General features: G+C 51.5%; 1 protein-coding gene across 1 annotated transcript in view; it reads right to left on the reverse strand.

Moving 5' to 3' along the window:
* Positions 1-4121: 4121 nt before the first annotated feature.
* The window catches only part of NALF2 (NALCN channel auxiliary factor 2), a 28894-nt gene continuing 18595 nt past the window's right edge, over positions 4122-14420 (reverse strand). The window contains exons 2-3 of the mRNA XM_022561038.3: positions 7356-7527; positions 4122-6951 (exon numbers count right to left, since the gene is read on the reverse strand). Of these exons, the coding sequence (XP_022416746.1) occupies positions 6566-6951; positions 7356-7527 (558 nt within the window). The 3' untranslated portion in view covers positions 4122-6565. The remainder of the gene's footprint in view (positions 6952-7355; positions 7528-14420) is intronic.

Raw genomic sequence — 14420 nt, forward strand, 5'->3', positions numbered from 1 at the left:
TGCCACGCATCCGACCACCACTCACGCCTGCCCAAGTGAACCACTGATCCGCATCCGCATCCATTCACTTAGTGAAACTTTACAAAGGCACTGGGGAAACAGGGAGCAGACAGAAAGCGCTTGTCTACTCAGAGCTTACATTCAAGTGAAGAGATAGGCAATGAACAAGAAAAACGATGTGTAAACAAGATCATTTCAAATAGTTACCAGCACTAGATCATATAGAAACAAGTGGTATGATAGAGCATCTGCAGGCAAGAAGGGCACTACCATACCCAGAATAGTCAGGAAAGGACTTTCGGAGAAAGTGGCATGTAAGCTGACATCTGATAATAAGAAGGAGTCAGTCTTGCAAAAATCTAGGGGAAGAACATTTCAGGCTGAGGAAGGGCAGGTACAAAGGTCTTGAGACAGGGGTCAGCTGAGTGTATCAGAGGAAAAGAAATAAGGCCGGGTGGCTGAAGGAAACTAAAGGGAGTGTACTGGGCGATTGGAGGTAGGCAAGTGACAGGTCATGTAGGGCCCTGTGGGCCATGGTAAGGGGTTTGGATTTTATTCCGATTAAGCTGAGAAACTATTGGAGGGTTTTGGCAGGGGAGAGACATGATCTGATTTGCATTTTTGAAAGATCACTGTGGGTGGACTATGTGTGTGTGTGTGTGTGTGTGTGTGTGTGTGTGTGTGTGTGTATGCAAAATTGGAAGCAGGGAGACCAGTTAGAGTGCCATTGCAGTGGTCCAGGAGAGAGCTGATGGTGGCGTGGTCTACGTGGTGACAATGGAGGTGGGAGAAATTGTCAGACTCTAGAGGTATTTTGGAGCAATTTCTGTTCATGTGTCCAAAACATCTAAGAATGTTTTTGGAGGGAAGGAAAAGCAAGGATTATGAATTCCTCCTCTGTGTTAAGAACTGTGCTCAACGCTATCACATATACTACTTCGTTTAAGTTAATTTATTTAATTTTTATAACGACATCTAACCCTATCCTTTTATGTTAGAGATAAGTACACTAACCCGAAAAGGAAACGGGACTTTATGAAAGGCAAAGTCGTCACAGCACCAAATAATTCACTATTTTGAGTCCTACATGTAAGTCCCTCCCCACCCCCCATTTCACAGCCTAATACAGTTTATCCAAACCCATTATGCTAAGGTCTTTTTCAGCCTCTTGTTAATTGCTAGTATTACACAATGCAAATATATTTCAGAGTGAAACTGAAGGTCTTGAAAAAGATATAGGGTTTCATGAAGTCAATGAAAGTGACGTAGAAGACCATCTCTAACTTGTAATGTGGAGTCATTCATAAATGGAATTTGGCAGGGAGAGACCAGTTACCACCAGCAGGGGAGAAAATTGACTTGGGTAATGACAGGATCAAGGCTTCAAAGAGAATGATTCAACTCTCAAAGGATTACACGAGGTCCTTGGGATAATTGAAGAAGCTCTCTAATTTTGGAAAAATAAAACAAAACTCTGTTTATGATTGCGTGGCAAAAGTCAATATTGTGTTGTCATGCACGTCAGTCAGGAAACTCGTTATCCCCCAGTGCTTGATTCATTCTTTGTTCATTCTAAGAATTAGTGCATATTTGCCATTATTCACACATTTTAAATTTAAACAAAAATGTTTTCACCTTTCCAATTTTATTTTCCAAGATAAAGTCCCAGTCAAACCCTTTCCTCCTTTTCCCCCACTCTATTGTGAAATGTTGGTCCCCACTTCAAACGGACTCATTGTTAAGTGGCCCTTCTCTAGCACCACTTATCTGAGGATAACAAGGGCTTCACACAGCCCCAGCCATCGCTTCATCCCGTGATTGGCAAGCCCGGCTGCACGTTAGAATCTCCTGTGGAGTTTGTTAAACAATACTGAAGCTGGGATCCCAACCCGTGCTAATTCGATCCAAATCTCTGCTGGTGGGACCAGAGCGGAAACTCTCCAGGTGATTCTGTTGCATGGCCAGGGGTGTGAGTCACTGCCGCCGCCCCTCCTGCACATGCTGAGGCTGGAAGAGACTGAGGCTGCCTGCAGCTGGACTGCCCTGAAGGGAGAGCACCAGGGCCTAGGCCCAGCGCGTGAAGGGGTCGCTCAGAGGAGCAGCTGCAGGGCAAAATCCAGGAGTCAAAGGGCAACGTGTGGCTGGTAGGGTCACTTCCTTGGCACAGCCATTGTGCCCTTTACTCCCTTAGCACTGTGGGTATATAGCCTCCTCCAGTCCCTTGCCTCTCTTTCCTACGCTCAAGGCCAAGAGAGCCTGGCTCCCTCATGGACATGTGGTGAGACAAAAACTTGAACATTATATAGTAAGCATATGATGGTTGCTGAACACATGACATCATGTTATCTTGTGGATCTATAACGTGTCTGTATTTTACTGCTATTCCCAGCACCCAGCATAGTGCTTGACTTATAGTAATTGCTCGATAGGTATGTTTTGAATGAGTGAATAAGCCGAATACAGGCAGGATGTGGTAAGTACCATGATTAAGGTACAAGGTGTTACAGAAGTACTGAAGAGGACAAGAGGGTGTTCGGCTTGGGAGAGGGGGAATGTGCAAGTCTTCACAGCAGAGGTGGCATTTGAGCTGGACTTTGAAAGGCAGTGATGGGCAGAGATGGAGAGAGGACATCCCGGGGAAAAGAAACCATGTGAGCCAAGGGCAGGAGGTGAGAAGGTGCAGAGCTCATTCAGTGAAAGGTGGGATGGGAGCGTGTGACAGCCTCAGACTGGTAGGATGGGATCGGAATCCGAAGAGCCTTGAAAGTCATGCTGGGAAGTTTACACTTGATTCTACAGGCAATGTGGAACCATCTGATGTTTTTGCTCACGGGTGTAATATGTTCTCTTTGGGAAGATTAGATGTGTGCTTTACAGCAGCAGTTCTTTCACAAAATATTTATGGCGTGCCTCCTAAGTGCCGAAGTGTGCGGTGCTGGGGAAGATGGATCGAAATTGGAGTAATTGAAGAAGAGATTAGTTGGGGGGTATTGTAGTAGTCCAGGCAAAAGCTGCTGAGGGTCTGAAGCGGCTGAGAGGGAGCGGGTGGAAAGGAGGGGAAGGAGTTGACGCATGTTACACAGGGAGAATCGACGGAACTTGGTGACTGTTTTAGGTGGAGGTCAAGGAAAGAGAAGAAAGACCGGGTGACCGGTGACAATAATAATGATCAATAGTTGAGCGGCTCCTTCATGCCAGCTGTTGTGCGAAGCGCTTTATGTCCATCATCTAAGTCTCACAATAACCCTCTTGCTAGATGAGGACACTAAGGCTCAAGAAAGTCAAGGAACTCACGCCAAGTCGTGAACTCATACACTCGGGCTCCAGAGACCACGCCCTAAACTCCGTGCTCTGCTGCTTTCTGGGGAGTTGAGGGACTTGGGTTTTCTCCGTGAAGGAGTTCAGCAGCTCAGTGAGGACACCAGATTCCCTCCCAACTAACTCATGCTCTCCCCTCTCCTGGGTATGGGAGAAGGTGGCAGTGGTGGAGGGCTCTGTCTGTCACCTCTCCTGCGCTCCCCAAGCGCCTTCCTGCCTGGGATAGGAAGATGGGCCTGGTGAGGCAGAGTGCAAGAGATGAGACTGGGAGACTGGAAGCAAAGGCCGTGACGAAGGTGAAAAACTGCTAATCCCCAGGCCATGTGGGGCCTGCAGACAAATTTAGCCCACACAGAGGTATATGGGATTTTTTTAGACTTGAGCCAACATTTTGAAATTAGAGGCTTCACGTAAAATTCTCGAGTCCTGATGTCCCTTGAAGAATGAGAAGACCTGGCAACGCTGGGCCCACATTCCCACAAGTCAGCCCTGGGCTTGAGCTGCCCCTGTAGACACCCACACCCTGCACTTGTCACCACTTCCAGCCTTGGCGCCCATACTTCAGCCCAGCCCAGCCCACTTCCTTCACTCACACTTACCTGCCTGATCCCTGCAGGGGGTTGAGTTTGGACTTCCTTCTTTAGGGTGGCCGACTACAGAGTTTCCCCTTTTTTTCCCTGAGACTTGAGCCAACAAGCGGTGGCACAGAGGCTCAGCATCCTCTGGTCCCGCCTCCTCCCCAAGCCATAGACTTTTTCCTTGGGCAATTTTTGACACCACAGAACAAAACCATGAAGGGAAGGTTATCAAGTCTTACCATTTATTTCTTTATGGGGTTAAACAAGAGCAGAGAGGCTTCTGCCCCACAATGCAACAAAACAGAAAGCGGTACACATACAGAGACTCTCACCGAAACACAGAGGCAGGGGAAGGGCGACAACTGAACCATAGCCAGGTGAGGGAGGAAGGGACAGGGACTACTAGGAATCCAGCTTGGAGACTCAGTCATAGGAACTAGTGCAAGAAAGTCCTACTCATGAAGCACAGTGTAGAAAATGGCGTAAGAAAGCTGCCCAGCTCTGCTGCCTGTGACGAACGGCAGGGGCAGCTGGAGGGGTGGTGGAAGATCTGGGCAGTGGGGTGGATGGGGACAGTCAAATGACTTCGAGGTGGAGTGAGGTGCCCCTTTCCCCTGCCACTGGGCAAGGCCCTGGGCTGGTCTGAGCCAGGGGTCTCCTGGGCACTTGGTGAGGGGGAAGAGGGGATGGGAGTCTCCAAGGGTCTATTCCCTGGGGTCCTAAGGTCCCCCTTTACTTCCCGGTCCCTTTTCCCCTCCTGAGGATGCAGGAGTTACAAGGCAGTGCGTAGAGTCTCTCACATCTACAGAAGCATCTCTGGAAAGGAGCCAGCACCTCTTCCCCTCCCCAGCTGAAAAGAGCACTCTAGGGATGGGGTATGTGGCTAGGCCTGAAATGCTGAAGGCCAAACATGGAGTGTGTGGGCAGGGCACAGGGCTGGGCAGGGGGAGGGGAACACGCTGTGAGAAATGAGAAAACTGGCAGGGAAGGACTCCCTGGTCTCACAAAGCCTATTTGGGGACCCAGCTGAGGCCCTTGAATGATTCCCTCTCTACTAGTGAGGTTTCCCATTTATCCCCCAGCCAGCTGATTCCAGCTGTTCCCTCCCCCTCCCCCTTTTGGTTTCCCCTAATGCAGCCCCAGGCCCACCCCTCCCCTTAACTCACTGGCATTGCATCCCAGGACACAGGCCCTTCTGGCACTGAAAGCCGCTTGGCCTGTCCCAGGAACACAGTTGTGGCTTCCTTTCTCGTCTGCTCCTATTGGCTTGTAGATGTCCCAGGCCATGTGGCCTCCCACCCCTAGGAGATCAGCACAAGGCTAATGGCCCCCAAGGGGCTCTCCAGGCCTCTTCTCTAGCCTGCAGCTCTCTAGCCTGACTAAACACTTCAAGTCTCTCAACCAAGGGACCACAGCACATCGTCTTTATTTAGCAGGTCCTCTTGCCAGTTTCTGGACTTTCTCCAGCTAGGGGCAGGGGTGGCTGGATTAGGGGACCTGCTACAGGGTGAGGAGCAGTGTAGTGGCTCCACAATTGGGATAGTAACCCATGGGGTCAGGGATGAGAAGGGATGAATACTCTTTGGTAGGCTGGGGACGGGGACAGGCTGGGGATGGGGGAGGCTCATCTCTGGAAAGCTCTGGGGGCAACGCCACCAGGGTTTCCGTCATGGAGGCCTGGGCTAGGACGAGATGGGGGAGTCTGGGGACCCAGGCCAGGCCTGACCCTCTTGGGCTTAAGTCCCTCCTCCCCATGGAGATCAGAAATGGAAACGTCTTTGGCCCCAAGGCCAAGATCTCCAGGGCAAGAGTGGCCCTTGGGAGTATGTGCACCTTCGGTAAGATATGGCCCTTCAGACAGCGGCAGTCTGACCATGTGCCCTCAGCCCTCTGTTTCAAGGCCCAAGAACCCAGTCCCTGTGCTCCTGTGCTCCTTCTCCAGAGGGCTCCTTACGCAACCCTTTCTGATTTGGGGACGCTGCCCACCTCTTCCCTATCTCCGCTCTCTCCCGCCACTCATTCTGCACCCCCTTCCTATACCTCATGGCCTAGGGTGCTGGGGCACAGCTTCACTGGGGCCCTGACCTAGCCGCAACTGCGTACACCTCATGTCCCAGCTGGGCCCTTCCCTGTGGCGGCCCCACGTGGGATAAGGTGCGCTGGAGCGGGAGGAGGGCCGCTGCGTCGTCTGCCGTTGCCTGCAGGGGTGTGGGCAGGAGGGAATTAAGGATCGTGGCAACAAAAGGAATGCGGAGGGGGGAAAGAGCTTCTCCCCTCTGTGCCCCCCAACATTCCCTGAAGAGCCAAGGCTGGGTGAGCAGCCTCCTTCCTTGGGGTCAGGGCTCTCAGTGGTGGTGGGCATTTCCACCCCCCACTACCCCCCTTTTTTTTTGGCTAAGCCCCATAGATGGGGGCCTGGGAGGGGGGCACCTGCTGCTCCTGCCTTTTTCTCCTGGATGAGTTTTGCAGCTCCCTGGGGCCCTCTGGCGGTTCTGTTGGAGCTGCTTTTGGAGTGGGGGTTGGTAGGGGGCGATGTGTGATTGCCCCATTTCCCCCACCCCCCACCTGGTCCTACACCTCCCATGGGAGGGGCCCCCTCCCCCTCCCCCTGGGGGGGGCGCTGGAGCTGATGTCGGTGTGTGGTGGAGGTCTGATCTCCCTCCTTGCTGTCACTCTTCCCGAGTCAGGCCCTCGTCTAGGGCAGGCAGTGCCTCCAGGCCCGGTCCCCCGCCACCCTGGCCGCTGGAGAAGGACACCATGGTATGGAGGAGCATGAGAACAAGGACGTAGAGCCGGATCCTGCTGGGACTGAGGCGGGAGCCCCCAGAGACCGGCAGCAGGGAGGGATTGTGGCTGAGGTGGCCTGGGGGGTCGTGGCGGGGGTGGTAGTGGGGGTACTGTTGGTGGTAGTGGTGGAAGTAAGAGTGGTGGAATTGCTGGTGGTGGGTTTTAGGGGCTTCAGACTCCTTGAACTTCTTCTTCTCCGACTCACAGGAGACCCACTGCACGTCACAGCACTTGGTTTCCGGCCGCTTTGGCGAAGTATCCAGCAACCCTGCCAATGGATAAGCAAGGCGGGGTGGGGTGCTAAGGGGGCTGCTGGCTATGTCTTTCTGAGAGAGGTGATTGTCAAAGCTGGGGCTGCTCTGGTAGTCTTGCCCAAGACTCTTCCCCCTGCCCCTTAGCACCGTCCCCTTCTGGACACATCTTCCAGGGACCCCAGACAGTTTTTCTGGGGTAACTCCCTGGCCAGGTATGTTTCGGATACAGATGGCCACTCTGCTCTCTCCCCCTATTCCACTTTGCCCCATCCCAACCTGGGGCCTCACTACCTACTCCTGCAGCCACTAACCTTCTCCTGACCCAACTTCCCTGTTGCCCTCCCTGCCCCCACAGCCCCGACCTGGTGCCTGCTCTGGGACCCTGGCCTCCTCCCTCCTCCCAGGGCCCTGCCTTTACCTGTACAGATAAAGCCAGGGAGCCCTCCGTACACCATTTCCTCGTTGTCAGGGAGGATAAAGGGGCACCGGGTCTGCACCTCCAGGCAGTATTGCTTGCAGGGCACCCAGCGCTGGCATTCCTGCTGGGTCACGCTGAAGTATTCTGAGCACAGCCAGGCCTTGTAGACAGCCTGTAGGGAGAGGAAAAAGCATCAGCCCAGGCGCCAGCCCCTTTCCGCTTCAGAGGAGAGGGATGAGGAGGGGTGTACCTGTGCTCTATAGGGGGAGGGCACGGTGTGCTCGCCAACCCACCCTCAGGATCCAGGGGGTGGGGAAGAAGGGTTTGGGTCAAGACCACTACCTCCTACCCTAAAATCTCCCATTTCATAGCCAGAACTCCCAAGTCCCCAATCCGCAGTCATCCAAGACTTTGAATTTGTTCATTGGTAAAATCACAAAATGACTCCTATATCAGAGCTGGAAGAGGCCCATCCAACCATACCATTTTATAGCTGGTCCCGCGAGATGTCCTGACTTGTCTGAGGTCACCTATATTGAGGTAAATTTCACTTCCATTCAATTCAGCAAACATTTCTTTGGCTGACGGTGTTAAGTTTCTAAACTCAAGAAGAGAGATGGAGAGGATAATCTTTGCTTTACCTCATTAGGGTGTTGTGTAGATCAAATAATATGACGCATATGAAAATGTTCTGTAAATTCTATAGTGCAATACAAATGTGAGGGGTTATTTTTAATAAAAACAGGAATCTGCCTTACCAAGCACCACATGTGCCTTCAAGCTCTACTTAACCCATGCTCTGTCCTGTTGGCGTCCGCCCTGGAGTGGAGCAGACACCACATTTCATTTGGAAACTTTGCTTGGCCGTTTCACTTCGTGGGTATACTTCCTGCCCCTCATCTAGCCCATTTCCACCAGGCACTTGGTCCTGGCTAAGAAAGGTTCCCTGCTCTATACTCTTTGGCTATCATCAAGACCAGAGTTCCTCAATGGCGACACTACCGACATTTTGGACTGGATGATTCTTTGTAGTGGGGGCTGTCCTGTGCATTATAGAATATTGAGAAGCATTTCTTGCCTCTACCCAGTAGTTGCCAGTTGCATCCTCCCCCTCCTCATTGTGACAACCAAGAAATGTCTCTGGCCATTGCCAAATATCCCCTGGGTGGGGGGCAAAATCATCTCCCATTGAGAACCAGTGATCTAACTCCTTGCTACTGAAAGTGTGGACCTGGACCAGCAGCATCACCATCACTTGGAGCTTGTGAAAAGTGCATAATCCCAGGCCCTGCCCCAGACTTGACAAGTCACACCTGCATTTTAACAGGGTGCCCAGAGCCCTGTCCACATCCATTCTTCATATTTTCAGGGGCACCTTCCCATAGTTGCTCCTTGTAGCGATGGTTCTCCGACTTCAGTGTGCCTCAGAATCCCCTGGGACACTTGTTAAAAAGGCAGATGGCCCCCTCCAATTCAGCTTCAAGAGGACTGAGGTGGGCTCAGGAATCTGCCTTTGGAACAAGGGTCCAGGGCATTCTGCGGCCAGAGTCCTTTCAACCACACTCTGAGCAACGTGGTCAGAGCTTCTTACACAGACTTTAAACATTTACACTCAAATACAAATAACTCCACGGTGAACATGGACTTGGGCAATGTAATCCCACACTGGCCTTTTCCAAAGTGGGGGCAGGGGCGTGGTGATGGGTGGTAGTGGGTTGTGGTGCAAGTTACCCCCCTGAGGAACACAGATTTGATACCTCACTGGCTTCTCAAATTTAACATGCTCTAAATCTTAAAATTCAGTTCTTGTTTTTACTCCAAATCTGCCCACACCCCTGAGTCTTGACCACTTCGGTTAAGTGCCATGACCATCCACCTGGGTATTCAATCCAGAAACTTAGGTGTCAGCCATCACGCCTCTCTTTGCCAGCATCCCCACACGCAGTTCATCAGCAAGGCATGCCCATTCTCCCTCTACTTTCACGACTCTGTGCAGGCACTGTCATTTGTCACCTGGACAACAGTCTCCTATGTGGCCTCCCCACCTCCGCTCTTGCTCTTTCCAATGCACTGTTTACACAGGAGTAAGAGCAATCTCAAAATGACATTCGATCATGTTACTCCCTTGCTTCAAACCCTTCAATGCATTTAGAATAAAACCCAAACTTTCGACCACAGACTTCAAACCCCTGCATAACTTGGCCCCTGTCTGTCTCTCCAACCTCATTTTCTACCTCTCCCATACGGCTCGTAATGCTCCACACGCTGAGGTTTTCTTTCTTTTCCTTGAACATGCCCTACTTCTTCCCACCTTGGGGCCTTGGCACACACTGTTCTCTTGGCCTGATATGCTCTTCCCCCTGCCCCCCACCACTTTTGGCCTGGCTAGGTCCTTCTCAACTTCGAAGCCTCAGTTCAAAAGTCACCTCCTCAGAGAGGGTCTCCCTGACCACTCTAGTTAGAGAATGCCCCCTCATTATTCTTTTTCTTAAATGTTTCTTCACCACAAGTGTGAGTTTGTCTGCATCCTTGTTTTGTTTTTCTCTGTCAACCTCACTAAAACGTAAGACACATAAAAGCAGACGTGGGTCGGTCTTATTGACCATATTGAGTACTCAGCACAATATATGTAAAAAAACAAGTCTTGCTGATGGAATGAACCAGATGAGTAAATGAGGACATGTCCCTACTCTCAAAGAAATTTCAGTTTCATGGATAGACAGATCTCACTTGAAACGATGGCACATTTTCTATATTATAAGAGAAGTTAAACCACTGGCCACTGGAGTGAAGCAAATAGAAAAGCCGGAAAAGATTTCAGTGAGGGTATGAGTTGAGCTGGGGGAGTTCCCTGGTGGTCCAGCGGTTAGGAATCCACCTTCCAATGCAGGGGGCGTAGGTTCGATTCCTGGTCGGGGAACTAAGATCCCACACGCTGTGGGGCAACTAAGCCTGAGGGCCACAACTACCAAGCCCACGTGCTCTGGAGCCCACGCGCCACAACTAGAGAGAAGCCTGCATGCTGCAACGAAGAGCCCGCACACCACAACGAAAGATCCCGCGTGCCACAACTAAGACCCGAGACAGCCAAAAATAAATAAATAAATATTTTTAAAAAAAGAGTTGAGTTGGGACTCAAGGTAGGATTTTAGATGGCATGGGCAGAGATGAGACAAAAGGGCATTCTGGACTGAGGCAACAGCTTAAGCAAAGGTACAGATGTGAGCACATGCATGGTGTGCTAAAAGAATGGAGAACGGTTTCATATGAATGAAGTGCAAAGGATACCAATCTCCCGTGGATGGATGGACATTTAAGTTATTTCCAGGTTCCCACTATCACGAACAATGCTTTGCTGAGCAGGTCTGTACACACCTCTCTTGAACACTTGTGTTACATTTTATTTATATAAACTCAAGAGTGAAATTATTGGGATAAAAGGTATGTGCAATGGAGTGAGAAGGGAGTGGAAGGAGGTGGAAAGGAACAAGTAAAGGTAAGAGGCAGGGGAAGAGGGAGCTAGAGGGGTAGGAGAGGGGCTCAGGGGTTGGATAGAGTGGCAGTGGAGTCCAGGGGCACAAGGGAGGAGGGGAGGAAGAAAGAGAGGGTAAGAAAGAGTAGGGAGTTGGAAGGTAAGAAATGGTGGTTATAGCGGGGGTAGGAAAAAACAGCACTGGGGAGGAAGCAGGGGAATAAGAGATGGAGGGTGTAAGGGAGGTAAAGAGGTACAGTGAGGGTGAGAGAAGATGAAGGGTAAGAAAGAGTAGGGGATAACAGGGTGGGGGACAGGAGACGTGGAAGATGGGCTGTGAAGAGGAGGGGTAAGGAAGACGGAGGAAGAAAGAGGAGGGTTCAAGAGCCAGCAGGGGAGTAAAGGGGGGTAAAGAAGATGGGAACAGAGGAAGGCCAAGATAAGAAAGAGGGATAAGACAGCAGAAGGAGATGGGGGAGACAGAAAGAAAAGTAAGACAGGAAACAAAAGGACATCCCTAACGCTAAGGGCCCCAGTACCTTGGAGACTCCCCCCGCCCTCCATCTTGTGGGTCCCAGGGTGCCAAGAGGCAGCTCTGTCCACAGCCTCTGCCCCAACCTCTGCAGCCTGGACCCAGAGTCCACCTCCACCCTCACCCTGAATTGTGTGGAACAGCCCAGTCCTCCACTGCTGGGGTTCAGAGGCCCCTGCGCGATTCTCCCTGGGCTCTTTCGGTTTAATATTCCTGCTCCCAGGTGAGGCTCCAGTGGAGGGCCAGCTCTCCTCCTCCCAGGCAACTGCAATTAGCCTAATAGCAGGCGCTGGTGGCCGGGCACTCCCCGCCTCTGCTCTGGGAGAGAGAGAGGGAGCTGAGGGAGGCAGGGCTGGGAGAGGGGTGGCCTGACAGTGGGAGGGAGGCCTTTCTCCTTAGCTAGACGACCCTCCCTCAAGCCCCAGGCCCCAGAGTCACCATGGCGAGCAGGTTGCCTGAGGAGGACACCAGGCCTGTGGGTGGCAAGACAGGAAAAGGCAAGGAACTAGTGAGAGGAATGGAGGAAGTAGAGTGACACGGGGCTGAGAGGTAATCCAGTTCCTTAGCCCCACACATGGCCAGCTGAGGTCATTGCTGGCCCATGTGCTTTAAAAAGGGGCTGGGGTCCTTCTCAGATGAAAAGTCTGGCTCTCAGGGCTACCACCTGGACAGCAAGCCTGCCTTAGTCTCCGTAGCCCTCTTCCCTAGGCAGGCCTAAGTCACTTGCCCCATCTCATCAGTGTTAGGACTGAGCCAGAGGGGACCGGGTTGCTTGGGCAGTTGCAGGGGACGTGGGCACTCATCCACAAGGATGGGGAAGAGCCAGGAGAGCTGCGTTCGGAGAGCTGTGGGGCTTGCTGGAGGCGGGGCATGCAGGGCAAAGGAAGAAATGTCTCAGAACCAGACAACAGTCAGTTGGGAGACCCTCGGAGGTCTTTTGCTCTAGTTCCTCAATTCTGGCTGCATATTAGAATCACTCAGAGAGTCTTTTTTTTTTTTTCCCCAGGTATCTTGCTATTTTATTTTTAACTAGTTTTTTTTAACATCTTTATTGAAGTATAATTGCTTTACAATGGTGTGTTAGTTTCTGCTTTATAACAAAGTGAATCAGTTATACATATACATATGTTCCCCTATCTCTGCCCTCTTGCGTCTCCCTCCCTCCCACCCTCCCTATCCCACCCCCCTAGGTGGTCACAAAGCACCGAGTTGATCTCCCTGTGCTATGTGGCTGCTTCCCACTAGCTATCTATTTTACATTTGGTAGTGTATATATGTCCATGCCACTCTCTCAGTTCATCCCAGCTTACCCTTCCCCCTCCCCATATCCTCAAGTCCATTCTCTAGTAGGTCTGTGTCTTTATTCTTGTCTTACCCCTAGGTTCTTCATGACATTTTTTTTCTTAAATTCCATACATATGTGTTAGCATACGGTATTTGTCTTTCTCTTTCTGACTTACTTCACTCTGTATGACAGACTCTGGGTCCATCCACCTCACTACAAATAGCTCAATTTCGTTTCTTTTTATGGCTGAGTAATATTCCACTGTACATATGTGCCACATCTTCTTTATCCATTCATCCGATGATGGACACTTAGGTTGCTTCCATATCCTGGCTATTGTAAATAGAGCTGCAATGAACATTTTGGTCCATGACTCTTTTTGAATTATGGTTTTCAGAGAATCTTTTAAAAATGCTTCTGCTTGGCCCACACTGCACTCCAGACCAAGTCAGTCAGAATCCTTGTGGGTGGGGCCCACACATCTAGAGTTTTTCAAAACACCTCAGTTAATTTTAATATGCAGAGAACTTAGCCCTGCTTCATTTTATAGCTGAGGAAACTGAAGCCCAGAAAAGGCGGGGTGGGGGGGGGGAAGGACTTCTCTACAGTCACATAAAGTAGTGGCAGAGGGAGGAACTTGAAACCCAGTTTCTCGACTCTAACTCCAGGGTTCTTCCTACTGGACCATCCTACCAGTGACTGCATTCCAAACTCAGGGGGCAGGACACAGTAGCGTGGGGAGGGGAGGAGAGCTGAGGAGAACCAGGCCTGCTCTTGGCTTTCAGGCTCTTCAAACTCCAGCCCTGGCAGGAAAGCCTTCTTCATCATGCCCTGTCCTCTGAGCTTAACCATCCCGGACCCTCAAGGTAGCAGCAGATGGGTGGGGTGAAAAGCCTTGACCTGACAGTGCCCTCCTTTCCCGACAGAATCCCCTTCCCCACCTCCAGCAGGCCACCGCTGGGCTCAATCAAGTTCTGGCTGCTACAGCCAAGTTGCTATGGGAACTGGGAGGGGAAGGAAGCAGGGAGTAACTAGAGGGAACACCAATTAACCCAAAAAGGAAGCTGAGAAGGCTATCCCACCCCTCCTCCCGGCTGGGCTGTTAAACCACTCCTTTTTTTTGTTTTTGTATAATGTCTTTTTAAAAAAAAATATTTACTGGGGCTTCCCTGGTGGCGCAGTGGTTGAGAGTCCGCCTGCCGATGCAGGGGACACGGGTTCGTGCCCCGGTCCGGGAAGATCCCACATGCCGCGGAGCGGCTGGGCCCGTGAGCCATGGCCGCTGAGCCTGCGCGTCCGGAGCCTGTGCTCCGCAACGGGAGAGGCCACAGCAGTGAGAGGCCCGCGTACCGCAAAAAAAAAAAAAAAAAAAAAAAAAATTACTGATTGATTTTGGCTGCATCAGGTCTCAGTTGCGGCACGCGGGATCTTTAGTTGCGGTATGTGGGCTTCTTAGTTGCAGCATGCCTGCGGGATCTAGTTCCCCGACCAGGGATCGAACCCGGGCCTCCTGCACTGGGAGCAGGGAGTCTTACCCACTGGACCACTAGGGAAGTCCCTTAAACCACTCTTGAAACGGGAGCAGGTAAGACGAGGGGGATCCCCACCCATCCTGGGCTCTGCAGCTGCTAGTTTAGGGAGGAGTGGGAGGACCTGGAGAGCCTTACCTTCCTGCTCCCTGGCTTGCAGCCCTGGCGGGCATTCTCATCCCTACGCTCCTCTGGGAAGAAGCATGTGACTTCTCCTGGCCCCCAGGGTGCTACGGGAATGCATACA

The sequence above is a fragment of the Delphinapterus leucas genome, chromosome X (genome assembly GCF_059928025.1).
Source record: "Delphinapterus leucas isolate spDelLeu-1000000601 "Yukka" chromosome X, BTC_Dleu_Yukka2, whole genome shotgun sequence".
In the NCBI taxonomy this organism is placed as follows: Eukaryota; Metazoa; Chordata; class Mammalia; order Artiodactyla; family Monodontidae; genus Delphinapterus; species Delphinapterus leucas.